Source organism: Crotalus tigris, unplaced genomic scaffold (assembly GCF_016545835.1).
Source record: "Crotalus tigris isolate CLP2741 ecotype Arizona unplaced genomic scaffold, ASM1654583v1 scf7180000017950.1190679, whole genome shotgun sequence".
NCBI classification, from domain to species: Eukaryota; Metazoa; Chordata; class Lepidosauria; order Squamata; family Viperidae; genus Crotalus; species Crotalus tigris.
The window spans coordinates 183,536-211,418 of record NW_024096740.1 but is presented as its reverse complement, the minus strand read 5'-3'; the positions used below and the strand labels follow the sequence as shown (position 1 = coordinate 211,418).

The 27,883-nt window shown below is 44.8% G+C and overlaps 3 protein-coding genes across 4 annotated transcripts in view; 2 read left to right on the top strand and 1 right to left on the bottom strand.

Annotated features, from left to right (window-relative positions):
* Positions 1-10,610: 10,610 nt before the first annotated feature.
* Positions 10,611-16,320, bottom strand: LOC120308805 (gastrula zinc finger protein XlCGF26.1-like). The gene is made up of 2 exons (XM_039345311.1): positions 16,055-16,320; positions 10,611-13,387 (listed from the first exon to the last, which is right to left on the bottom strand). The coding sequence occupies exon 2, from the start codon at positions 13,105-13,107 to the stop codon at positions 11,803-11,805; it is 1,305 nt and encodes a 434-aa protein (XP_039201245.1). The 5' UTR covers positions 13,108-13,387; positions 16,055-16,320; the 3' UTR covers positions 10,611-11,802.
* Positions 16,321-20,332: 4,012 nt separating this feature from the next.
* Positions 20,333-27,883, top strand: part of LOC120308797 (zinc finger protein 260-like) — a 52,072-nt gene continuing 44,521 nt past the window's right edge. Inside the window, exon 1 of the mRNA XM_039345296.1 lies at positions 20,333-20,490. The gene's annotated coding sequence lies outside the window, so the exon portion shown is untranslated. The remainder of the gene's footprint in view (positions 20,491-27,883) is intronic.
* LOC120308796 (zinc finger protein 850-like) lies at positions 20,337-27,223 on the top strand. Of its 2 annotated transcripts, none has more exons than XM_039345291.1 (2): positions 20,337-20,415; positions 24,335-27,223. In XM_039345291.1, exon 2 carries the CDS (start codon positions 24,620-24,622, stop codon positions 26,414-26,416), a length of 1,797 nt encoding a protein of 598 aa, XP_039201225.1. In that variant the 5' UTR covers positions 20,337-20,415; positions 24,335-24,619; the 3' UTR covers positions 26,417-27,223. The 2 variants fall into 2 exon arrangements, with proteins under 2 accessions (XP_039201225.1, XP_039201226.1); XM_039345292.1 differs by having other exon boundaries at positions 20,384-20,415; positions 24,338-27,223.

Sequence of the window (27,883 nt, the reverse complement as noted above, 5' to 3'; positions counted from 1 at the left end):
TTCCCTCTTCATCAGCATAGATTTGTTTTGGATTCATCTTTTCTTTTATATAGAGAGCTATTCCTCTTTTCTTTTGTGATGCCAAGGAAAAATAAAGTTTGCCAAGTTTTAATTGTTCAAGTATTCTAGAATGTTGTAGTTTAATGTGTGTCTCCTGGAGACAAATTATATCCATTTTTAACTTGTAGCCTATGAAATATTTTACTCCTTTTTGATGGGGAGTTAAGACCATTTATATTTATTGAAAGAATTCCAATTTCCTCCATAATTTCAATTGTGTCGAGATCTCAATTTTCTCCAGTACAGGAGATGGAGAATCCACCAATGAGTTTTCTCTGTCTGCCTGCTCTTGAGACCAAGTAGCCAAAACTTGACACACCCCCTCTTGCTGGAGCATCCATTCTTAACTTGGTCTCAGCTCTTGAAGACTCGTTTTGGCTTGGCTCTCAGATATTTCAGGTTAGTCAGAGCAATTCATTGGTGGATTCTCCCTAAATTATTGGCTATTTTAAATTGGATACTTTCCCTTAACAAATTCCCCACAGGCACTGAGATCATTTGTGATCTCAAATTAATTAAAAGGTGGGGTGTGGGGGGGAATTCCTCCAGCTTCCCATCCCATTCTCAGGGCTCTGGTTGGGGGGGGGGGAAGAAGGCATCAGCAGAGACTACTTGCTGTGCCTTTCTCCCCAGCTTCCCAGTCTTTTCCCCCAGTTTTGGGGGGAAAATAGCAAGCTCCAGACTGGGATTCAAAAACTGAATCCAGATCACCGGAGCTCGCTCCAGCAGCCCAGGGCAACCGCGGGCGCCATTTTGGTTGCCTTTTCAGGCAACGAAGGCTGTTTTTTCGGCTAAATCAAGCCCTAAAGCGGCGAAATCGCAGCACACAACCCTCGCTGCATCCACAATCCCCCCGGACAGAAAAAAATGCAAGAAGGCCGTGGAGCCCATTTTCGGAAGGAAACGGGCTGCGGCCACCATTTGCCAAGCCACAGCGATCACACCCCACACCAGCTTATCTGCCTCTGATCTTTAGGCCTCACATTTTCCTCTGGTTGAGTCTTTTTAGGCGCATCTTCCTCCATTTGTTTCTATGTTCCTGCAGTCGTTTCCTCTGGTTTCTTAGGTTCCGCCTCACCTCTCTCCAAGAAGTCTCTATGATTATTAAAGAAATCCTTGCTTGTTGTGGGGTGTTCAATCTATATCTTTTTGTGTCCCAAAAAATTAATAGTCCTTCTGGGACCAACCATCTGAAGTTGACTCCTTTACTGATCAATTTCCTTGTTAAGAATTGGTATTCTCTTCGAGCTTCTCTAATTCTTCTTGGGATCTGTTTGAGAACTACCAAATCTTTATCTTTGTATTTCAGAGGTTGGTCCCTCACTAATCTCAGGATCTCATCCCGAAGTGCTCTTTTGCTGAATCTAACATGAACTTCCCTGGGCACTCTATCTCTTCTTGCATAATATGAATTCACTCTATAAACTTGATCGACTTCTCTTTTAATTTCATCCGTTTCCATTCCAAGCAGATCCGCCAATAGTTCAGTCATCAATAGTAATAAGTTCTCATCACTCTCTTCTATCACATTTTGGAATCTTAGAAAATGTGATGCGCGTTCTAGCTCCATCCTTGCCATGCTTTCTTCCAGCTCTGCGTTGGATTGCGCCAATCTCTGATTTTCATCTTGGAGAGCCTCTAACTTCTGGTCTACTACTACTGACTTGTCTTCAATATTTTGCATTCGTTGTTGAGTGTCTGACATTGCCTGTTGAAAGGATTCCATTTTTTGATCCATCTTAAGCAAGATCCTTTTTCATTTCCATTTTAGAGTCCATAATTGCCTGGAGAATGGCTTGCGTATCCTTCTGCGTGTCAGGCTGTAAAAAAGTTGTAATCGGTTTTTGAAGTGCTGGACTAACTGAGGTTGATGCGGGAGCAGAGGATCCCTTCCTCGCCCCTTTTGCCAAATTTGAAACACTCATCTTGTATTATATTTGTTGTATTCATTTATAATCCAACATCAAGCCCAATGGCCCAGTTAATTGTAATCCAGGGATAGGGCCCAATGGCCAGTTATAATCCACCAAAAAGCTCAGAAGAGAGGAGATAAAAAAAACCCAAATATATATATATGTAATCCAGAATCCACGGAAAAAAATTAAAGTAAAAATAAAAATAAAAGATCCGAGGTGGCGCAGCAGTTAGAGTGCAGTACTGCAGGCCACTTTATCTGACTGTGTTCAGCAGGTCAGCGGTTCAAATCTCACCGGCTCAAGGTTGACTCAGCCTTCCATCCTTCCGGGGTAGGTAAAATGAGGACCCAGATTGTTGGGGGCAATGCAATATATATATATATATATATATATATATATATATATACACACACACACACATTGCTTACTGGTGTACACCGCTTAGAGAGTGCTTGCACTTAAAGCGGTATATAAGTCTCATAAATAAATAAATAAATAATTATCCAGCAATAGTAATATCAAAAAGGAGGAAAAAATATAAAAAAGATAGCAGATCTCTAGGCAAAGAAAAAAGCAAATAGAAAAAGAAGAAAAATAAAAAACATGTTTATATCCATACAAACACAAAAAGAATAACTAATAAAAAAGAACAAAAAAGACAACAATATTTAATTTATAATCCAAATGTAGACATAAAAAAAATAAACCTTCTTCTATGGTTCCCTTATTTTAAAAAGAATATAATCAATCAAAAAAGGGAATCAAATACCAAGCAAGGACACAAAAACAAAAACATAGAATAGAGAGCAGTCTCTCTTAGTAATTATTCTGATTCTGATATAAAACGCCTTCTTTAAATCAAGTCAGATAGATAACTCAAAAGAAATGATCTCATAATAAACAAAAATATATTTTAATCAGAAAGATTACTTGTATTCACGCTGTGGTTGATACTCCTGGAAAATACATCTTTGTCTATTTCTTCAGACCATTTCTTTAGGTAAAAGTATGATGCTCTCTTCCATACCATCTTTATAACGACTCAAGCTCATTGTGTGACCTTCGATGGCCCATGCTTCTTTCAGACAAAGAGATTCCACCCTGGCTTGTGTCCAGGAAATCTCCCAATGACCTTTTGAGACTTCTCCCACTGACCCATCAACATACCTAGCATTTAACCCAATAACTGCCAAATATTCTCACATACTGATACCTGCTCTCTAGTTAGGGTTACATACGTTCCAGAATACTCCCCGCTTGGAAATTTATATTTCCACTACTAACTAAGTGAAATAGCAAAAACATAGCATCAAGGCATGCAATACTCATTGTTAACTAACTTGTGACTAAATAGCTAAAAACTTGGTATCAAACATGCATAACTATTGGTAAGTATAAAACATGCACAATTATGCAAAAAAGCAAGTGTTACATCAAACAATGCATAAGACAATACATAATTTGAAGTTTGATCTTCTGGTTCAGTCTACATCAGCAACGGGAACAAATTGATGATCAGCCTGGTACAAGAGTCTTTGAGTCACGATCTGACTCACGTGGCTTCACAATCTGGACCTCAGCTGGGCAAACTAGTTCATCAAGTGGGTAGACCCGGTGCATAAGTCCCATGGGCAATAGTTCTGGTATGCAGTCTTGTCTCCCAGAGAGACAAGGTCTTCTTCCTGTAAAGCAAACTGGAACCAAATCTGGAACAGAAAAACTGGAACTGAAAGTTTCTCAGGAATGAAGGGAACTGGATTCACAGGATATTCAGGAACTGAAGAACCTGGAAAAACACGAACAGCTGGATCTGGAAACACCGAAACAACTGGGGCTGAAGAATCAGGATCAGGAACATCTGGAAATTCAGGAACAGCTGGGGCTGAAGAATCAGGATCAGGAACATCTGGAAACTCAGGAACAGCCTGAACTGCAGAATCAGGCTGGAACTGAAGAATCAGGAACAACAGCTTGAACAGAAGACTCAGGATACTCAAGAACCGAAGGGTCTGGAACCAGCAGTGGAGTATTGAAGAGGACTGCTACTGTTGTCGTCAGGGTAGTGAGGACTTCATGTGTGGGTGTGGGTGTCTTTAACGACATGGAGTCCGTGAAAGTCAGTAAGTCCTTGCAGGCTCCTACAAGGCTAATTCTTGGGGTGCTGAGACAAGTGATCAAGACGATCAAAAGTAAGCCTAATTTCAGGTGTCTCTACTTAGACAGGGTTTTGAAGCGGATTGGTTGATGTTTACTGGGTGTCTGAGGTAGAAGGTTGGCACTTTGATCTGAAGCTGGAAGTGCACAACGTTTTGGTTTCTGTGGCATCTGTCTGTTTGGACAGGCCAAGAACTCAAGACTTTCTAGCCAGATCAATTCTGTTAACTGTGTGGCAAGGTTAGGCAACTTCACTTGGTTAACAAAGTTGCCACTGTTCAGGGCTTAAAGATGTTTCAATCCTTTTCTCTCTGGTGTTTAAATAGAAGTATCTGCTTTGTTTGCAGATGTAGCTTGACATTACCTTGCTGTCTGCGTAGAAGGTGGTAGACTGTAGTTCAAGGCACAAGGTCTTCGCTGTCAAGTTGGTAAGCTTTACCGCCAAAGTGGTACCACATAGTTCTAACCTTGGTACGGTGTGGCCTTCTTGCATTGTTAATCTCGCTTTTCCAAAGAAGACACAGAGACTGCAGCTCTCCCCGCTGTAGACTCTGATGTATTTTATGGTTGCAAACAAGACGACATAAGTGTGGCTCTCCCCGCTGTAGAGTGAGATGTATCTTAAGGCTGCAGTCACCTTCGTAGACACATCTAAGGAAGCATACAATTCTTTCTTCTGCACTGTGGCGGGTGAGCTGGAGACATACATGTGCTGCACATGCATGCTTTGGAGACATCTTGGGAGTACGCTCCATGACTCCCAGTCTTGAAGACATTGTTTGTCTTGTTTGTCCTCTACGGACAATGCTAAGTTGTTGTAATGGTTGCTTGTCTGGAACACTGTTGCTTCCAAAACAGGTTTGGTTGTCACAAGCGTGCAGTGTTGTAGTTGTGGTTGGAGTACTGGTGGAGGTGGTGCATCCCTTCTGGGAGCGGGGGCGTGCACTATGGCTGGCTGGTAACTTCCTTCGGTGTATTGCTGGCTGAGGGTATTTTGCCATGTCACATGCAAGGGACCTTGTTGGCTTGGTCTGAACTCCTCTGCTAGGGACTCTAGTGACTCTAGTGTGGCTCGAGCTCTTTCAACCTCTTCCCTGAGTGACAGCTGGTTCTGCTGTAGGGCCGTTGGCGCTGCAGGTGGATCTGTCCTATTTGGCAAGAAAATAGTGTTCTGGAGTATTCTCTGAAGGCCTTCCACTCTAGCCATTTTGTCTGCCATATCTCTTTGACTTTGAACAAGTTCAAGCTCTTCTTGGGCATCTTTTCTTTTGGCCTTCATTTTAGCCGCTATAGCCTTTCGTTTGGCTTCTTGATCGGCCTTCACTTTGACTGCTTCAGCTTCTAGCTTGGCCTCTATTTCAGCTTCTTCAAGTTCTATGACTGCCAATACCTTCCTTTTCTGCCGCTCCTCCTATGCCACGCGAAAGACTGCTTCGGCAGCTTTAGCATCGATGATCATTTGCTCTGCATGTGAAATTCTGGATGCTCGGCTATGATGGGAAAATGCTTTTGAAAGGCAGGAGGCGCCTCTGACAGGTGATTGTTGGGACACACTGGAATGTGCTTTGGATATGTGGCGAAAAGATGAGGCCTTTCCAGACACATGGGATGGAGCCACATGTGATCGTTGGGATGGTGCATGTGAATGGCAGGAAACTTCGGACTTGGCTCTGTTGACCGGTCTGCCTCTCTGATGAGGCTTGGGCTGTGGGGGACCCTGTGAGCTCTCTAGAAATTTCTTGCGTTCCTTGTTTAGTAGCTTGAGGCTTTGCATCTCGCTATTGACTCTTGAGTCTCTTAATTGTTCCTGAATGTCCTTGAGTTGCCGTTCAGAGTCCATCCATTGCACATAGGCATCTTCCTTATCTCCTTCCACTGCTTGCGCATGTTCTGCGGAGAGTTCCTCCTTCTGTTCGTAGTAGAGTTTGTACAGTCTCTCCCAGCCTCTTTCATGGCGCCTGTGGATGGTGTGCCATTTCTCCATCAGATGTGAGTGCATGGCTGCTGTGGGCTTTCTTTGTTGTCTTAGATCGTATTTACCCTGAGACGTTTTTGGTTTTGTTGAGGCTTGAGCTTCAGCCTCTGTGTGCAGGTCAAGGTTGGCTGTTGGCAGCATTTCTCCTTGGCCGGCTGGTTGGTGTATTTCAACTAGGCTGGTTGGTTGAACCCCCTCTGCTAGACCAGTGGGACACTCTGCCATGGCTAGGGTAGGTTCAGTGTTCTTCTCAGCTATTTTGAAGCGAATTTGAAGAACTTCTCTCTTTGACCACTAGGGGTTGCTACTTGTAGATCAGCTTCAGAGGTGCTGTCTGTGGGTGGAGATGCCACTGGGTGCGTTCTCCTGCGTTTGTGGGTACTTCAGTGCAGTTCACCCCTTCACCACTAGGGGTCACTTGCTGCGGATCAGCTACCAGGGTGCTCTTCCTTCGAGGTTCATCCTTAGTCCACTAGAGGGCTGGCTCTGGGCGTGATTAAAGGCTTCCGTGTAGTTCCCCTTTAACCACTAGGGGGCGTCTGAAGAAAGGACAGCCAAATTCTTTGGCAAGGACGCTTGGTTTTGCTTTCTTCTACCTAAATTCTCTCAAACTGGAACAACTTGGTCTTCAGCTTGAGTGAGTGAGTAATTTGGCGAAGTTCACTCTGTGCCCTCTAGGGGGTGTCTGAAGAAAGGCCAGCCAAATTCTTCCTATTACCACGTTACTGCTTGTGGCCACTGGGAGAGTGTAGAGCTACCAAACTCCCACCTGGCCGTTAAGTTGCAGGCTGGAACATTGGGTCATCAGCTGTGATAATAAGCAAGGACACTTGGCTTCGCTTTCTTCTGCTAACTTCTCTCAAACTGGAAAAACTTGGTCTTCAGCTTGAGTAAGTACTTTTGGTAAGTTCACTATGTGCCCTCTAGGGGGTGTTGCTGCGATGCTATTGGGACCTCTGAACACCATCTCCTATTGGCATTGTTGAAATTCCAAAGGGTGGCTGAGTGAAGAGGTTGATTGCCTTTTTATTGCTCTCCTTAATGACAGCCGTAGGTTTGGTTGCTAAGGCAACAAATGGCTTTATTGCCTGTTGTTGGGGCCAGAAAGAAAGGGGGAGTTGTCCTTTCTGAGCATTAAACAAAGACCACAGAAATTTGCTAAGGTTTGAATTTTCTAGCCGAGGAACTTTTCTAGCCTGCTCCGTTCGTTTAAAAAGGATCAGACTCACACATATCAAAGCATCCCAAAACAAGCTAATTGAATCCATGTGCTAACATCAAAACTCTTCAAGGCTTACTGGCTCCCTCGCTTTAGAGGCATACTGAGTTGAGTTCACAGACAATCTTTTGCAAGCATCCCACATTTCCTCAAAACGTTTTGCCTCGGCGGGGGAAGGGAGAAAGGGGGCTGCTGCTTGGAATTCCTTTGATCCTTTCAAGTGTGAAAAGCCACAGAGAGAGCAGAGCTGAAACGCTGTCTGCCTTTACAAAGCTGATATGAACTCTGAGCATTCATTTACTTGCAAGAGAATCTTTACTTTACTTCCTTAAGGGTGATGTAGAGAAGGCTAACAAATTTACTTTTCTGCTTTCAAACTGTTGCAGGAGATCAGAGGAGAATTAATCTTTATCAATTTACTATTTGCCTTTACAAAGCTGGCATGAATTATGAGCATACTTTTACTATTCTGACTCTGATATAAAACACCTTCTTTAAATCAAGTCAGATAGATAACTCAAAAGAAACGATCTCATAATAAACAAAAATATATTTTAATCAGAAAGATTACTTGCATTCACGCTGTGGTTGATACTCCTGGAAAATACATCTGTGTCCATTTCTTCAGACCATATCTTTAGGTAAAAGTATGATGCTCTCTTCCATACCATCTTTATAACAACTCAAGCTCATTGTGTGGCCTTCGATGGCCCATGCTTCTTTCAGACAAAGAGATTCCACCCTGGCTTGTGTCCAGGAAGTCTCCCAATGACCTTTTGAGACTCCTCCCACTGACCTATCAACATACCTAGCATTTAACCCAATAACTGCCAGATATTCTCATATACTGATACCTGCTCTATAGTTAGGGTTACATACGTTCCAGAATAGTAATCTTCAAACAAAGTAAAGATGTCTGGCCAGTCAGCCAAGTGTCTTGGCACTAAGCCAAACACCACAGCTGTATCAACAGAGATAATGATAGTGTAGCAAAAAGAGATAATGTGGCAAGAGAACAAAAAGAATACATTGCAAAAATAACCACCAGGGGACACTGTTTTTTCCCTCACCGTTTACTTAGGGAGAAAGTAAAAAAAGTAAAAAAAGAGAAAGTTCCGTGAGACAATACACAAAGTTAACGATCCAAAAACGTTTTCAGAAAGAGCAGTTAAGGTGGCTTTTCCCCATTAAAATAATAATAATAGGTCTTTCTTCTCTATAATGAGACAAGCTGGTTCCTTCAATGTAGCTTCAATTCAAAGAACTTTCAGAACCTTTTAAAATGCTGAAACCGCCGCTTTTTGGGAGCAAAAAATCCCCCTCCTCCTCCTCCCTTTAGGCTTCCAGCTTATCTTTAAAGGCAGGAAATTTTTTTAAAGGTCCACTTTGCATCAAAAACTACTGTCATCTCACCCGGATCAGTTGCTTGTTTCCTTAAACAGCTGGCTCCTGTCCCCGATGATCTGTTGAAGATGGCGGCAGATGCGAAGCTCTCTGCCTTTCTCTCACCAGTTCCAGAGGCAACTTTGAGTTCGGGGAGCTGGCTACCACCAGCTCCCTTTCCTCAAAGAGTTCACCTCTAGGTGGTCACCTCTTCAGGGTGGCATTCAGCCCTAATGGGCCCACCAGCGATAGAAATTCAGACCCTGGGCATGGAGAGTTGTGTCCCAGGGTCTAGGACCAACGACGTCATCCAGGAACTCCCACAAAAATGACCACAAAAAATGTCATTTAAAAAAACACAATTATACGGTTGTGTACAGCCATATTCTCACACATATAATGCTGACTCTACTAAAAACACAGAGAAGTCAAGAAGGATGAGTTTCTTCAATCACACAAGAACTCTGCTTGCTCCACTGTGGAACTTTTATGAAGGATGCTTGAAGGGGGAGACTGGTCTGGACACCTGCGTTGCTCTCTGTGGGGATCACACCAAACAGGCTGGGCAAGGATGCAGGATCCAAGAGGAGTAGAAGTAGTGTATTCCTTTTTTTAATGAAAATTATCAGCACTTTTGATCAGTGACATCATCAAAGTAAACAAACCCACGTGCTGATTACATCAGCAGGTCATGGGCCTAAACGGAAGTGACATGCTCAGCCCCCACCCTCCGGATGTGACGTTTTGGCCTAATCCCATCAAGATTGGCAGTCAATCCTCTGGGTACATGATTAGGTTAACCCTAGACTAATTCTATGGACATTCAAAACCAAAAAGAGCTCAATAAAGTGAATAATTAGCAGAGGCCTGTGTTTTTGGGAAACAAGCCCTACTTTGGGGAGCTGTGAAATAAAAAATAAAAAAGGCTTTTTATTTCTAATCATTCTAGCCTAATGATGCTTTTAATTTTTGTGGAGTTTTAAAAATCAGTGCCTCAAAAGCTGGGGAAAAAGAAGACCCTGAAAGGCAGACAGAGCCTGCATTTAACCCCTTTTTTTCTAAAAGATATGTTTTTCTAAAAGGTATTTATTTCTAGGTGGCTTTAAAAGCATATCCTCGAGTGCAGGGGAAAAAAAACAAACGAACCACAGCCCCTTTTAAAACCCACAGCTGGTTTTTACCTTTGTAAAAAAATCTAAAGACACGTATTTTGCCATTTGCACCCTGAATAAAATTTATTCTGTCCCCCTCCCCACTATAGCAAAAGACAAGGAATATTAACAGGACTTAAAATGCTCACAAGAGGCAAGCAGCCAACCAGGCTCACAAGAGGCAAGCAGCCTTGCAGTAGGGTTTTAAAGCTTGTTCAGGCATGTCAGGACCGTGATTCTGGGCATGCGTGTTTCTGTCTGTCTGCTAGTAAAAAAGGGGGGTTAGGCCTTGTTTGGGACGTGCCCGGGCATGTCATGCTCCCCGTGATCTGGGCATGCGTAATGCTCAAGGGCGTGTCATTGCAAGGGGCAGGGGAGTTTGTGTGGACAGGCCTGAACAGCTAGCGATTTAATCCCAGCAGTCTTTTGAAGATGGCAGCCTCTGATGGAGATTTGTTTGATGTAAATTTGACCCCCAAACCACCCAAGCGTGGGCTCAAAATAAGAAAAGGACCTGAGTTATACAGTTTAATTGAAGAGAACAAACTTATAAAGCCTTGTTATTGCAGATTCTGCAAAACATCAAATGGTAAGTGTGTGTAGATATGTATGTGTGTGTGTGTGTGTATATATATATATATATATATGTAGGTCTTTGGTTGTTCGGGTTTTCTCCCGCGTAAAATTGGAAGTGTCTTGGCGACGTTTCGACAAAGTCCCATTCGTCATCTTCAGGCTGGTGTTTTCAGCTTCCTGCTTTGAGAATTTTTAATTCTGATATCTTCAGGACTCAGAGTGGTCTGTAATAGTCACTGGTGTAGTGCCTATGTGATCCTCCATTATGAATACTTTAAAGTTAACTACACACTAGCCTCACACACTGATTGAATTTTGGGTTGCGTGAAACGCAACCTGGTATCAACCTGGTTCATACCAAACAGATTACATAATTAAAAATCACACTTCCTGTCACCTATGTGTCCCAAGATGTGGTTCAAGTAATCACGAGTGTGTCAGGCACACGTAGGTAGCCACCAACGATCTGCCTTTAAGATCAGGGATCCCTCCAAATCACCAAGACCTTTTTCCTAAAGTGCATCCAAAAGCTGCCTCTTTCAGCTCAACCCTGGAAGTCAGAATTGTCCAACTAGAGAAGATGGAGTCAAAAGAATAAAGAATAAAGATGGCAGCTGTTTTAAAGGGCATCCCATGCACAGCTAAAAAGAAGCGGGACTTTGACTGCACAGTATTGGGCAATTTGACTGCCATCTTGAAGTGTTTTTTTTTAACTCCCATCCAAGCCCTGAAAACAGTCCTCTTGATTATTTTGAACAATAATATTAATGATTATAATTGCAGATTCAACATAGAAACAATAAAAGTATGTGTAACGATACGGTATGTGGGTGTATATATGACAAATACAATCTGAATTTTTAAAAAAACAAAAACAACATAATAGGAAAAGAAACTCCTATTTTCCTGCATCTTCCTTCTACATCTCAAACCCATTTTTTCATCCCTAAATCTTCAGTTCTCCTTATTGATCAACAAAGGACTAGTAAAAAATAACAAAAACATCTGGGTGCTTTGACTTATGACTGTAACAACTTACAACCAGAAATGCATTCCCCGTTTTGGTCATCAGTCAAAGAGTTCCTGTACACTGCAAAACATTATATATACTCCCAACTCTTATAACCCATTGTCTAAAGATTCTTGAGAACAGTCAGGTGTGTCTTTTGAAAAAAAAATGTTTTTCACATTCTTCACAATTGAAGAGATTTATCTCTGCTATGGACCTTATGATGCACTCGCGACACTAGTTTCCTCATTGTGAAGGTTTCCCCACACCAAAAAACTGTAGGATTTCCCATCTGGGACTGTGTGAAGTTCCTGGTGAATTATAAGCTGTGACATTTAAAAAAATGTTTTCCACATTCTTCACAACTGAAGGAGTTTCTCTCTACCATGGACTTTCTGATACATTTTTAGCTGAGATTTACAATGAAAAGTTTTCTCACATTCTACACACTTGTAAGGCGACTCCCTTGTGTGACTTCTGGTGTGCCTAAGTGATGACATTCGGGCAAAACATTTCCCACACTCCAGGCATTTGTATGGTTTCTCTACAGTGTGGGTTCTCTGATGCATCACAAGATTATCTTTCCGAGAAAAACATTTATCGCACTCCGAGCATTTATGGGGCTTCTCTCCTGTATGGATTCGGCTGTGATTTTTAAGGGAATGTGAATGAGCAAATGCTCTCCCACAGTCTAAACATTTGTAATTTCTTTCCCCTGTGTGAGTTTTTACATGACTTCTAAGGTATGATGCGGTAGAATAAAATTTTCCACATTCGATGCATTGATATGGCTTCTCCCCTGTGTGGGTTTTATGATGTGTCCACAGGTTTCCCTTTTGAGCAAAACATTTTCCACATTCTAGGCATTTGTACGGCTTCTCCCCTGTGTGGGTTTTATGATGTGACCAAAGGGTTCCCCATTCAGCAAAACATTTCCCACATTCTAGGCATCTGTATGGCTTCTCTCCTGTGTGGAGCCTCTGATGCCTTCCCAGGCTTTCTTTTCGGGTAAAGCATTTCCCACACTCCTCACATTTGTATGGTTTTTCCCCTGTGTGGATTCTCTCATGACCCTGAATACCTGTTTGTGTAAGAAAACTTTTCCCACATTTCCCACATTCATAGGGTTTCTCCCCTTTGTGCCTCTTCTGGTGCTTCCCAAATGCAGAAGGACACATAAATCGTTTCTCACATTCTGGGCATTCATAGGGTCTCTCTCCGGTGTGAATTCTCTGATGTCGCACCAGGCCTGATTTCCACATAAAACATTTCCCACATTCGAGGCACTTTTCGTTTTTTTCCCCTCTGTGTGTTTTCGCATGAGTCCAAAGACCTGAACTCCGGGTGAAACCTTTTCCACACTCAAAGCATTTGTACGATTTTATTCCTGCATGAACCTTCTCATGGGCCCAAAGACTTGCCTTCCAAGAAAAGCTCCTCCCACATTCCCAACACTTGTAAGGTTTCTCCCCTGTGTGAATTCTCTCGTGCTTTCTGAGGATGACTTTTTCACTGAAAAAATTCCCACATTCCAGACACTGATAGGGTTTCTCTCCAGTGTGGATTTTCTGATGTCTAAGAAGGTGTGACCTTCGACCAAAGCATAAGTCACATTCCTCACATTTATAGGGTTTTAGTCTGGGGGGGCTTCTGAAATTTTTCATGTCTTTTCCAGAGAAGAATTTCTCACCCTGCAAACCTTCACTGGATCCGCTTCCCACATGGAACTTCCTGTCAGGCAAAAGGAGGGACCTGCGAGCAAAGGATTTCCCACACTCTGAGCATTCATGGGTTCTTTTGTGGTTTTCTGCTGCTTGTGTCTCACAGGGGATCCAAGAGTTTCCCAGGCTCCAATCTTTCTGGCACTGGCTGCCTTGGGCTGATTTTCTGTTATCTCTTAAAAGGTGACTTCTAGGTGAATCTTTGGTCAGAGTTGTTTTCCTGCTGGAGGAAAAAGAAAGAAGAGGAGAATAATGTTTCCTTTTGAGAATGGTAGAGAATCACAAAGTCTTAGCCTTGGAAGGGACCATGAAGGTCTTCCAGTCCACCCTCTGACCAGGGCAAAGGTCCGCAGTACACCCCAGACAAAACCTCCATGGATTCCATCACCCCAGATTCCCTCAGAGGCAAACTCTCCTGCTGTTCACTGACTCTATCTTTTCCTCCTTGGTTCTCGTCCTATGACGAGGACAAAAAGAATCTCTGAAAATTTAGGTAGTCCTCAATTTGTGACCAAAATCGGGACTGGAATCTTGGTGTGTCCAGGAAAGTAGGAGTTATGTGAGGGTCACACGGCCACTTCGCTCACCAAGCACAATCCCACACTCCTGCTTACAGTCATTAAAACATCTTGAGGGTTCTTAAGTGGAGGAAGGGCCAGGAAAGGGATGTGGGGGTGTCTGGGGGTGGGCTGGTCCTAGAGACCAGTCTGGGGGGGTTGAAGTGGGATGGAAGCCTGAGCCACTCCATCCAGGCCATGAAAAGCAGCCCCAATTGACAGCAATGCCGGGGCTGGCCCTTAAGTTGCTGGCCCTTCAGCATTTCAGCCAGTGGCCACTGACCCCAGGCCTGGACTTTAGCCCAGTATCACCGCGGCGACTGAGAAATGAGGCGTTAATCCCCACACAGGAGGCCTTTGCAGCCTTGCGCCATTCTCCAAGCTGCCTGTTCCATACATGTTTCCAAGCCATGCGCCCCAAAGTCAATGTGTCCCTGAAGTCAAAAGTAGCCTGTGCTGAGACTCACATGGCCTCTCCTGCCCACTTCAGACAACCCCACATTCCTCTGCTGAAAGACATGTGAAATCGGCTTCCTTGGCTTAAGCCGCTGAAACAGATATAATTCACTTTATCCCTTTATGTCTAGGCCAGACATGGAGAGCCCAGATTTGGCTCCCCGAGGCTGTCCCAGAAATGGCAAGCAACCGGCCCCCGCTGCCCCAGCCCTGGCCCAACGCAATCCAGCTGGGTGCCTTGGTCAGGCCCGTCAGGAGTGGAAGAGGAGGAGGCGGAGGAAGCCGAGGTGTTACAAAAAAGGAGAGCTTCCCCCATTCTTCCACCCCTTCTCTCTCTTTTTTTTAAATAAATCTTTATTAAGTACAAAGAAAAAAAAGGATTAAAAACATTGAACATGGTAAATCGTCTTTGACTGACATCTCAGTCCATATTGTACGTTAATTTCATATAATATACCTAAATACAAGTATACATTTCTAGTCTCTATCTCAGTTTATATTTACTGTGACCTCCATTTTTTCCCTCCATCTATAAAATTTATTCCTTCCTTCCTTTCTTTCTCTCTTTCCTTCCTTCCTTCCTTCTTTCCTCTCTCTCTCTCTCTCTCTCTCTCTCTCACACACACACACACACACACAATACACACACAAACACACAAAGGTTAATAAAAAAAGAGGAAGGAGGAGAAAGTTGGAAACTCCTTTTTTGTAAAACCTCAGCTTCGTCCTCCCCTCTCAGCTCTTTCTATCTCTCTCTTACACACACACAAACTTACACACACACCCCTTTCCTGTTTACTCATCGTCCTTTTCCTCAGCTGCATCTGAAGGAGTGGGAGGAAGTTTAAAAAAAAGAGAGAGAAGGAGTGTTGGAAATGCAAAAAAAAGGGCACCTTTTTTCATGTAAGGTAGACTTGTAGAGAAGCACAGGTGTAATGGCGTATAGTCTGGGATTGGGCAATAGAAATGACTAGGCAAAACATTCAATACAAACCGGAGACATTACTATTAGGAATACTAGAGAAAAATGTAAATAAAGAGGACGCATATTTAATTATCCATGTGGTCACAGCAGCAAGGATACTATTTGCTCAGAAGTGGAAAGCAATGGAAGTACCGAGTGGGGAAGCACTAATAAAGAAAATTATGTATTGCGCAGAACTAGATAGGATAACTAAAAGATTAAAAAATGAGGAAAAACTTTTTCTTTAGGCTAAAGCCGGCGCCAGTCTGCCCGAGGCTATTTATCAGGCAGCTTGGAATGGCAGGGAAAAAATGGAGATGGTGTTACTTTTTCCCTTTCGCGGCTCGTGCAATTTACTTTGGCTTTTCTATCTCTTCAAAGACTTTTGTCATAAACGGGGGGGGGCTTTTTCCGGAGGGGGGGTTGCGTTTTCGTCCTACAACCCTACACACAAAGGATTTTCTTTTTCGCCTTTTACACTGAACTCAAAGGAAGGGGGATTTTTCTGGCTTAAGAAAACAACGAACTCCATTCAGTTAATTTAACCCTTTTTCTTTCCCCCAAAGTCTCCTTCGCTATCGCAATGAGGTCAGTCCGTTTTAAAAAATCACATTACAAATCTCTCTAAATCTTTTAAAGCTCCGTTTGCTACATTTTTGCAGCTGCACGTGACTGTGACGGACCACAAAGAGACCTTCTGGAGCAACTTCCCCAAAAGCTCCTTCCCGGATCCACCCGGAGTCCCGCGGGGAGCCCTGGCCGGGCGAGGAGGGGGCAGATCCAGCCCGGGGAGGGAGGGATCCCCCTTTGCCCCCCCTGGAGGGAAGGGAGGGATCCGCTCCCTGCAGGCGACGCCAGAGCCGAATCTCCCCAAGGAAAACCCGGCAAGCCGAAGAGGCGGATCCGCAGCTACCTTTCTCCTGGCGGGGGGGACAAGCTCTCCTGGCGGGAGGGGCGCCCCAAAGGCCGGAGGGGGAGCAGCCAGACCTGCCCGGAACGGGATCCAGAAGCCTCTCCCGAGGGATCCAGCGCCGATCCTGCCAGGGCGAAGCGAGACAGCCGGAAGGAAGCGGAAATCCACCGAGTGGGAGGGTCGAGGCGGGGGGCGGGGCTTCTGCTCTCTTCTCGGTCACCGCTTTCCGCCCCGCCCCTTAGCGATCTCAGCTCCTCCCCCCTCCCTTCCCCTCTCCACCTTCCCAGCCTCCCCCCCTCCCTTCTCCGTTTCTCCGCTGGGCATCCGCCTCCCGGGTTCCTCTGCCCATGCGAAGAGTGCCCTGCTGTGCCCGGGCGGGGCTGCCTCCTGCTCCAGCATCTGGGTGGAAACTGAAGCTCCGCGATGGCTTTTGGGGGGGAGGCAGGAGCGACAGGAACCCCCCCCCCGTCCCTTCGAGGAGGGCTCCTCTCCGGCTGGGAGTTTGCGGAGCCCGACTGAGGACGGAGAGGGAGGGGCTGGCCCGGGTCCTCAGGAGTGCGCGGGCGGGAGGGAGGAAGACCGGGCAGGTGGCTCCTTGCAGTGGCAAAGGGGTTACAGATCCTCCTCCCCCCCTCTCCGTGGGCGCTATCACATTTTTCAACAAAACTACAAGTAGTCCTCGACTTATGACCACAATTGAACCCAAAATGTGTGTTGTTAAGTGAGTGATTGGTTATGGGAGTTGTGCGTTTACCCCCATTTTACGAACTTTCATGCCACAATGGTTAAATGAATTGCGGCAGTTGACAAGTTAATAACCCGGTCGTTAAATGAATCCAGCTTCCCCATGGACTTTGCTCGTTGGGAGGTCGCAAAAGGGACACAGCAACGGTCGTAAGTATGAACCAGTTGCCAAGCATCCGAAATTCAGAAGTCACTTTCTTCGTTGCCCTTGTGACTTTGAACGGCCACTAAATGAGATTTAAGTCGAGGATTGCCTGTGTTTTGGGGGTTATACTTGTCCCGTAAACCCAATGGGATGAAATGCTCTGGGCAGAGGCTTTTAGGAGAGAGGAACCAGTGGGAATTCCGGAAGGAAGGTGAAAGTCTGGCTGAGTTGGGAGGAGAAGAGAGGAAGGACAGGTTGACAGATGACAAGAAACCTGGAAATTATGTTTGCTTAAATGTCACAGCGCCCATGGGGATACCTTAGAACAGTGATGGGGAACCTTTTAGAGACTCAGTGACGAAACTGCAACCCAAAACCCACTTATTTATCACCGGGCGCCGGGTGGGCGTGGGCACTGGTCCTGGCAGACTGGATGGGTGGGGCCATGGTGGGAGGGGCCAGGTTCGCCACCACTGCCTTAGAACAGATGATTGATTCTTAAGCGAGCTCTAATTAATACATTGATGATATTGTTATTTTTTGTGATTTACTGATTTTTACCTGTTACTGTTGACTGTTAGGATTTCTTGAGATTTTATTAATAGTATTTATTTAATAGATGAACGTATTTGTTTATTGTTTTTAATATGCTATAGTTAAGCTTATTTTAAAAATGGTTGAATATGATATTTACTCATTATTATGATCCAGATAGTAGCTTTTTTGTTAAAATACATGATTGTATCTATCCTTATTTTATCCTAAACCCCTTATTCCCTTCCCTCCATCCCCTCCCTTTACCATATCTGTATTGTTCCTATTTTTTTCCTTATGTCTATAAACTCAATAAAATCTTGTTAAAAAGTTCGGTACCAAACTTGAAACTGTATTACGACGCTGTGGTTTTAACATTAATAAGTGACTGGGTTAATTTAACAAATGTAGAAATACTCCTCTTGGAGGGTTGGGATTTACTTTTCGGATGGCATGCCTATTTAATTTTTAATAAAAAGGTGGATAGGGTTTTTAAATCTCATATTATAAGGATTTCTTTACTTCGGGTCTGGAGGAAATATCATAGAAGTGATTCTAAAATTCCATTATGGGCTATACCATGGCATGCGATTGAGGGGATAAAGAGAGGAGTTAAGATGGATAGTGTTTCTTATGCACAACTACTTAGATGGGATGGCAAAAATTGGCAGTTAAAATCTTTGGAAGATTTAGCACAAGAAAATATTACATACTCATGGTTTCAGTATAGACAAATAGTGGATAGATGGATGATAGATCGTAATGTGGGTTTGCTTAGAGAAGATGAGAACTTTTTTAAACAAGTAAAAGATCAAAGACGAACTCACATTAAGAGAATTTATGGGGTGTTAGTAGCATTAGATTCAGAAGCAGAATTAGTTAAAGAATGTATAATTAAATGGGCACAAAACTTTGGTGAACCAGTTCTACTAGATACTTGGGAAACTATTTGGGTGAGGAATGTCAAATTTACACAAGCCCAGAATTTAAGGGAGAATTTTTACAAAATGTTTTATAGATGGCACCTTGATCCACAAAAAATGTCTTGTATGTATTCTGATTTACAGCCTAAATGTTGGAGATGTGGATGTTTGGATGCTACTTATTATCATATCTGGTGGTCGTGTAAAAATATAAAAGCTTTTTGGATTAAGATATGGTGGAATATTCAAAGAATTTTTAGAAGGAGGGTAAAATTTACCCCACAATTGTTTTGTTAGGTATTGTTACTGATTGTGATACTAAAGAGACTACATTGATGTTAAATTTAATTACAGCCGCAAGGTTGTTAGTAGGGCAATGTTGGAAGAAGGAATCTTTGCCTACTTTGCAAGAGTGGTTTTTTAAAGTTTCTTATTTGGCGGAAATGGCAAAGATTTCGGCTTTCTTGAAGGATCAATCGCAAGAGAAGTATTTTGTGGTGTGGAAAAAATGGATTGACTTTATACAATACAAGTTGGATATAAAAATATTATTTAGTTTTTTAATAACTCATATTTAAAATTTAAAATATTTTATAGATTTTATTTTTATTTCATTTTTTCTATCTTTTTCCCTTTTCCTATTTTTTTCTTTTTAAGTATTTTTTTGTACTTATGTTTTTCTATATATATATTATTGTTAAGTATTTTATAATTTGTTTAATTAATGTATTTAGATTTATTCATGTTTTATATTTTTTTAAAGATTTTTTGAAGAAATTTTAATTAAGCCTATATTCAGCTCTGGGAAGGTCGGGGGAGGGTTGGGGAGGTTTGGGGACGGGTTGTATTGTTTTGTAAAATTTTAAAAAACTTTCAATAAAAAAAATATTGTTAAAAAAAAAAAGAAGACAGGAAACTTGGAAATTATGTTTGCTTAAATGTGACAGCGCCCACGGGGATGGGGGGGGGAGGAGAATTTGTAATCCCTTTCCCATTGCAAGCGTGGCTCGGTCTCTCCGTCCCTCCTGCCCCCTCCGGAGAAGCCATGGGGAGAGATGGGGGGGGGGAAGACCCTGGAGGGGAGCTGACGGGACCGGAGGGAGCCAGGATGAGGTTCACCCACCAGCAGGGAAGCGTCCTTTGACGGGGCTTCTCCAGAGGCCTTTTTCAACTTCAGGTTTATTTCACTGGAAGAATAATAATCCCCCATGTCGGGAAAGATCCAAAAGAGATCCCGCATTATCAGCCCTCAGAATCCGATGTGGGCAGATTGCCAGAACTGGCTGCGTCTCTTGTGCCCCCCCCCCCGTCCAGAGGAGAGGATGATGGGTTGGAGGAAGCGAGGGAAGAGGCGGCCAAAATGCACTTGGGCGAAGATCTGGCCCCGGGTGTGGAGGAGGCGATGCCGGCAGAGACCCCCCCCCCAATAACATTCCTGGAGGGATCCATAGGCTGGGAAAGGCAGGGGGGGATGGAGAGGGGGGGATAAAGGCATTTGGGGGCTTCTGCATATCCCCCCCCGCCCAGGGAGACTCCCCCGGGGAAGGGAGCCCGGGCCAGCCCCTCCCTCTCCGCCCTCAGTCGGGCTCCGCAAAGACCCGGCCGGAGAGGAGCCCTCCTCGAAGGGACGGGGGGGGGGTTCCTGTCCCTCCTGCCTCCCCCCCCAAAAGCCATCGCGGAGCTTCAGTTTCCATCCAGATGCTGGAGCAGGAGGCAGCCCCGCCCGGGCACAGCAGGGCACTCTTCGCATGGGCAGAGGAACCCGGGAGGCGGATGCCCAGCGGAGAAACGGGGAAGGGAGGGGGGAAGGCTGGGAAGGCGGAGAGGGGAAGGGAGGGGAGGAGGAGATGAGGCTGTAAGGCGTGGGCGGAGCCCAGGAGAAGGGCAGAAGCTCCGCCCCCGATTTTCCCCTCCCACTCGGTGGATTTCCGCTTCCTTCCCGCACTTCCCGCTTCGTCCTGGGAGGATCGGCGCTGGATCCCTCGGGAGAGGCTTCTGGATCCCGTTCTGGGCAGGTCTGGCTGCTCCCCCTCCGGCCTTTGGGGCGCCCCTCCCGCCAGGAGAGCTTTCCCCCCCCCGCCAGGAGAAAGGTAGCTGCGGATCCGCCTCTTCGGCTTGCCGGGTTTTCCTTGGGGAGATTCGGCTCTGGCGTCGCCTGCAGGGAGTGGATCCCTCCCTTCCCTCTGGGGGGGGCAAAGGGGGTCCCTCCCTCCCCGGGCTGGATCTGCCCCCCTCCTCGCCCGGCCACGGCTCCCCGCGGGGCTCCGGGTGGATCCGGGAAGGAGCTTTTGGGAAAGTTGCTCCAGAAGGTCTCTCTGTGGTCCGTCACGTGCAGCTGCAAAAATGTAGCAAACGGAGCTTTAAAAAGATTTAGTGAGATTTGTAATGTAATTTTTTAAAACGGACCGACCTCATTGCGATAGCGAAGGGAGAATTTGGGGGAAAGAAAAAGGGTTAAATTAACTGAATGGAGTTCGTTGTTGGCTTAACTCACAAACATCCCCCTTCCTTTGAGTTCAGTGTAAAAGGCGAAAAAGAAAATCCTTTGTGTGTAGGGGTGTAGGACGAAAACGCAACCCCCCCTCCGGAAAAGCCCCCCCCCGTTTATGACAAAAGTCTTTGAAGAGATAGAAAAGCCAAAGTAAATTGCACGAGCCGCAAAAGGGAAAAAGTAACACCATCTCCGTTTTTTTTTCCTTCCACTCGAAGCTGCCTGATAAATAGCCTCGGGCAGACTGGCGCCGGCTTTAGCCTTAAAAAAAAAAAGCTGCAATGTTGCAATCAGAGGTCTTGAATAGCTTTAATTGTTGCGAAAGCAGAAACAAGGACTGCAGCCTGTGTATGTGCAGAAATGGCTCTCCGGAAGATCTAGACCGGGTAGAAATAAGGGGTGTCAAACTCAATTTCATTGAGGGCGGCATCAGCATCGTGATTGCCATTGGGGGGCCGGGTGGTTGTGGCTGGCATGGGCCTAGCCTGCTGGGTGGGCGTGGCCAGCTCCATGTCACTCATGTCAGGGGCACCTGTGGGGGCCTGGGCAGGAATGAGGCGCATCCGAGGGTGGGGAAGGGTGGGTGGGATGGGGGCCGAGCGCCAGGGCATGGTCCACTGGAGGAGCCTCACTCAGCCTCAGGCTTTGCACGGGGCCCCTGGACAGTGGCATGGACTGCCCAGAGCCCTGGGCAGCAGAGGTAAAGTGCTCCCACAGCCCTGCCTAGCATAGCCGCACTGCCCCCAAGGGTGCGCCCGGCTGCACTTACCTCCTACTCAGTGCTGCTGCTGCTATGCTCACTCTCCTTGGCCAGGTTGCTCATGGTGAGTGCAGGAGGACAAAGTGTGTGGGTCAGAGGGAGGCCCACTCCCTCTCCATGCGAGGAAACCTGGCTTTGTAACCAAAGCATCCTCAGCAATAGGATGGGAGACCACCAGGGGATGGCAAAAGAACAACAGGGCTGCTGGTGGCCAAGTGCTAAAGCAGGACTTCCCTCAGACCCTCCCTCCCTTTCTTTCTTTCTTTTTCTTTCTTTCTTTTTCTTTCTTTCTTTCTTTCTTTCTCTTTCCTTCTCTTTCTTCCTTTCCTTCCTTCCTTCCCTCTTTCCTTCTTTCCTCCCTTCCCTTGTTCCCTGCCTCCCTCCTTTTCATTCCCATCTCCTCCCTTCCTTCCCTTACATTTTTCCTGTTTCCCTCCCCTCCTTCCTTCCTTCCCTCCTTCTCTCTGTGCCCAGGAAGGGACAGGGGGAGGGGGAGAGGTTGGCAGCCCTTCTCCCAAAGAATAAGAGTAGGAAGAGACCTTTCAGGTCTTTAGTCCAAGCTCCTGCTCAAGCAGGGGACATAGACCACTCCAGACAATGGAAGATCCAGTCTCTACTAAAAGCCTCCAGTGATGGAGCATCCACAACTTCTGAAGGGAAGCCTTTTCACTGGTTAGTTGTTTTCACAAGTCCTTAGTTCTAGGCTGGTTTTCTTCTTGATTAGTTTCCATCTATTGTTTGCCTTTTGATGCTTTGGAAAATAAGTTGACCCCTTCTTCTCTGTGGCAGCCCATCAAATATTGGAACACTGCTATCATGTCACCAGCCCTGTTCCTTTTCACTAAGCTAGACATACCCAATTCCCACAAACATTTGTCATATGTTTTAGCCTCCAGGCCCCTAACCATCTATGTTTACCATCCATTAGACCAGATGGTCCCCCTGGTTTGGTTTATAGTACAATGGCCACACGCAGAGCCTTCTCAGAGACAGCACCCCCATTATAAAACTTTCTCCCAAGGAAAATATGGACAGTGCAACCCTCACCCGTTTAGAGGAAACTCCAAACACACTGTTCAGCCAGGGATATGTAAAACAACAACACATTTTATGGTCAAACAGCACTAAGTGAATAACTACAACTATTTTTCTTTCATAAAATACATACTTTTAATATTGTTTTAGGCAGTGCTAGTGGTGCTTTACAATACCAGTCTTTGAGAGTTTTCTTGTAAACCACCCTGGATTTCTCAGAAACTTTTAATTTCAAATTAGATGTTGATTTAATAAATTAGGCAGAAGAAAAAAATGTATGTGTGTGAGAGACAGAGAGAGAGAGATAGAGAGAGAGAGAGAGAGAGAGAGATCCCCTTTTTGTAACTCCCTGCTGGCTCAATCTCTCTTGCTCACACACACACACACACACACACACACACACACACACACACACAACCAAACACACATACAAAGGTTAATAAAAAAGAGGAGGGGGGAGAAAGTTGGAACCTCTCCTTTTTTGAAACATCTCAGCTTCCTCCGCCTCCTCCTCTTCCACTCCTGACCAGGCCTGACCAAGGCACCCAGCTGGATTGCGGTGGGCCAGGGCTGGGGCAGCGGGGGCCGGTCGCTTGCCATTTCTGGGACAGCCTTGGGGGGGCAATTCTGGGCCCTCCCAGGGCCGCATCCAGCCCACGGACCTTATGTTTGACATGTCTGGCCTAGAGATAAAGGGATAAAGTGAATTATATCTGTTTCAGCGGCTTAAGCCAAGGAAACTGATTTCACATGTCCTTAAGCAGACGAATGTGGGGTTGTCTGAAGTGGGCAGGAGAAGCTATGTGAGTCCCAGCACAGGCTACTTTTGACTTCAGGGACAGATTGACTTTGGGGCGCATGGCTTAGAAACATGTATGGAATAGGCGGCTTGGAGAATGGCGCAAGGCTGCAAAGGCCTCTGGTGTGCAGATTAACACTTCATTTCTCAGTGGCTGTGGTGACACTGGGCTAAAGTCCAGGCCTGGGGTCAGTGTCCACTGGCTGAAATGGCTGAAGGCCCCAGGCCTCCACTTTAGGGCCAGCCCCAGGATTGCTGTCAATCAGGGATGCTTTTCATGGCTTGGATGGGGCAACTCAGTCTTCCATGGGTGGCTGCAGCTGTGCATCTCACTTCAACCTTCCCCAACTCATAGGGGAGGGCCTGTGCCTGGTCTCTAGGACCAGCCCACCCTAGACACCCCACATCCCTTTCCTGGCCCTTCCTCCACTTAAGAACCCTCAAGATGGTTTAATGACTGTAAGCAGGAGTGTGGGATTGTGCTTGGTGAGTGAAGTGGCCGTGTGACCCTCACATAACCCCTACTTCCCTGGACACAGCAAGATTCCAGTCCAGATTTTGGTCATAAGTTGAGGACTACCTAAAGTTTCAGGGCTTCTTTTTCTCCTCATCATAGGACGAGAACCAAGGAGGAAAAGATAGAATCAGTGAATAGCAGGAGAGTTTGCCTCCGAGGGATCTGGGGTGACGGAATCCATGGAGGTTTTAGCTAGGGTGTACTGTGGACCCCTGCCCTGGTCAGAGGGTGGACTGGAAGACCTTCATGGTCCCTTCCAAGGCTAAGATTTTGTGATTCTCTACCGTTCTCAACAGGAAACATTATTCTCCTCTTCTTTCTTTTTCCTCCAGCAGGAAAACAACTCTGACCAAAGATTCACCTGCAAGTCACCATTCAAGAGATAGTAGAAAATCAGCCCAAGGCAGCCAGTGCCAGAAAGGATGGAGCCTGGGAAACTCTTGGATCCCCTGTGAGACACAAGCAGCACTCTTAAAAACCACAAGAGAACCCATGAATGCTCAGAGTGTGGGAAATCCTTTGCTTGCCAGTCCCTCCTTTTGACCCACAGGAAGTTCCATGTGGGAAGCAGATCCAGTGAAGGTTTGCAGGGTGAGAAATTCTTCTCTGGAAAAGACATGAAAAATTTCAGAAGTCCCCCCAGACTAAAGCCCTATAAATGTGAGGAATGTAACTTATGCTTTGGTCAAAGGTCACACCTTCTTAGACATCAGAAAATCCACACTGGAGAGAAACCCTATCAGTGTCTGGAATGTGGGAATTTTTTCAGTGAAAGAGCCAGTCTCAGAAACCACGAGAGAATTCACACAGGGAAGAAACCTTACAAGTGTTGGGAATGTGGGAGGAGCTTTTCTTGGAGGGCAAGTCTTTGGGCCCATGAGAAGGTTCATGCTGGAATAAAATCTTACAAATGCTTTGAGTGTGGAAAATCTTTCACCCGGAGTTCATGTCTTTGGAGTCATGCGAAAACACACAGAGGGGAAAAAAACGAAAACTGCCTCGAATGTGGGAAATGTTTTATCTCAAAATCAAACCTAGTGAAACACCAGAGAATTCACACCGGAGAGAGACCCTATGAATGCCCAGAATGTGGGAGACGATTTATGTTTCCTTCTGCGCTTGGGAAGCACCAGAAGAGGCACAAGGGGGAGAAACCCTATGAATGCGAGGAATGTGGGAAAGGCTTTCTTACACAAGGAGAGCTTCAGCTTCACGAGAAAATCCACACAGGGGAAAAACCATACAAATGTGAGGAGTGTGGGAAATGCTTTGCCCGAAAAGAAGGCCTTGGAAGGCATCAGAGGCTCCACACAGGAGAGAAGCCATACAGATGCGTAGAATGTGGGAAATGTTTTGCTGAATGGGGAGCCCGTTGGTCACATCATAAAACCCACACAGGGGAGAAGCCGTACAGATGCCTAGAATGTGGGAAATGTTTTGCTCGAAAGAGAAGCCTTTTGACACATCATAAAATCCACACAGGAGAGAAGCCATATCAATGCTTCGAATGTGGACAATTTTATTCTACCTCATCATACCTTAGAAGTCATGTAAAAACTCACACAGGGGAAAGAAACTACAAATGTTTAGACTGTGGAAGAGCATTTTCTCATTCATATTCCCTCAAAAAGCACAGCCGAATCCACACAGGAGAGAAGCCACATAAATGCTCAGAGTGCGATAAATGTTTTTCTCGGAAAGATAATCTTGTGATGCATCAGCGAATCCACACTGGAGAGAAACCCTATCAGTGTCTGGAATGTGGAAATTTTTTCAATGAAAAAGCCCATCTGGGAAACCATGAGAGAATTCACACAGGGGAGAAACCTTACAAGTGTTGGGAATGTGGGAGGAGCTTTTCTTGGAAGGCAAGTCTTAGGGCCCATGAGAAGATTCATGCAGGAATAAAATCTTACAAATGCTTTGAGTGTGGGAAATGTTTCACCCAGAATTCAGGTCTTCGGAGTCATGAGAAAACACACAGAGGGGAGAAAAACGAAAAGTGCCTCGAATGTGGGAAATGTTTTACCTGGAAATCAAGCCTGGTGCAACATCAGAGAATTCACACCGGAGAGAGACCCTATGAATGCCCAGAATGTGGGAGACGATTTGTGTTTCTTTCTCTACTTCAGAGGCACCAGAAGGGGCACAAAGAGGAGAAACCCTATCAATGTGGGGAATGTGGGAAAGGTTTTCTTACACAAACAGAGCTTCAGGTTCATGAAATAATCCACACAGGAGAGAAGCCATTTAGATGCGTAGAATGTGGGAAATGTTTTGCTCAAAAGGGAAACCTTTGGAGACATCATAAAATCCACACAGGGGAGAAATTATTCAGATGCCTAGAATGTGGGAAATGTTTTGCTCAAAAGGGAAACCTTTGGAGACATCATAAAACCCACACAGTGCGATAAATGTTTTTCTCAGAAAGATAATCTTGTGATGCATCAGCGAATCCGCACTGGACAGAAACCATATAAATGCCTGGAGTGTTTGAAATGTTTTGCCCAACCTTCACTTCGCAAGCACACCAGAAGTCACACAGGGGAATCGCCTTACGAGTGTGCAGAGTGAGAAAACTTTTCATTGTAAATCTCAGCTAAAAATGCATCAGAAAGTCCATGGTAGAGAGAAACCTCTTCAGTTGTGAAGAATGTGGAAAACATTTTTTTAAATGTCACAGCTTATAATTCACCAGGAACTTCACACAGTCCCAGATGGGGAATCCTACAGTTTTTTGGTGTGGGGAAACCTTCACAATCAGGAAACTAGTGTCGCAAGTGCATCATAAGGTCCATAGCAGAGATAAATCTCTTCAATTGTGAAGAATGTGAGAAACATTTTTTTTTTCAAAAGACATACCTGACTGTTCTCAAGAATCTTTAGACAATGGGTTATAAGAGTGGGGAGTATATATAATGTTTTGCAGTGTACAGGAACTCTTTGACTGATGACCAAAACGGGGAATGCATTTCTGGTTATGTTGCAGTCATAGGTCAAAGCACCCAGTTGTTTTTGTTATTTTTTTACTGGTCCTTTGTTGATCAATAAGGAGAACTGAAGATTTAGGGATGAAAAAATGGGTTTGAGATGTAGAAGGAAGATGCAGGAAAATAGGAGTTTCTTTTCCTATTATGTTTTTGTTTTTTAAAAAATTCAGATTGTATTTGTCATATATACACCCACATACCGTATCATTACACATACTTTTATTGTTTCTATGTTGAATCTGCAATTATAATCATTAATATTATTGTTCAAAATAATCAAGAGGACTGTTTTCAGGGCTTGGATGGGAGTTAAAAAAAAACACTTCAAGATGGCAGTCAAATTGCCCAATACTGTGCAGTCAAAGTCCCGCTTCTTTTTAGCTGTGCATGGGATGCCCTTTAAAACAGCTGCCATCTTTATTCTTTTGACTCCATCTTCTCTAGTTGGGCATCTCTGACTTCCAGGGTTGAGCTGAAAGAGGCAGCTTTTGGATGCACTTTAGGAAAAAGATCTTGGTGATTTGGATGGATCCCTGCTCTTAAAGGCAGATTGTTACCTACATGTGCCTGATACACTCGTGATTACTTGAACCACATCTTAGGACACATAGGTGACAGGAAGTGTGACTTTTAATTATGTAATCTGTTTGTATGCACAGTTAGCTGATACCAGGTTGCATTTCATGCAACCCACAATTCAATCAGTGTGTGAGGCTAGTGTGTAGTTAACTTTAAAGTATTCATAATGGAGGGTCACATAAGCACTACACCAGTGACTATTACAGACCACTCTGAGTCCTGAAGGTATCAGAATTAAAAATTGCCAAAGGTTAAAATAAAATATTTGCCATCCAGTTAAGAGGGAACAACAGGAAAATCTTTTAGCAGCTC

Coding starts and splice junctions, on each gene's coding strand:
- LOC120308805 (XM_039345311.1), bottom strand. CDS start 13,107: ATGAAAAATTTCAGAAGCCCCCCCAGACTAAAACCCTATAAATGTGAG.
- LOC120308796 (XM_039345291.1), top strand. CDS start 24,620: ATGAAAAATTTCAGAAGTCCCCCCAGACTAAAGCCCTATAAATGTGAG.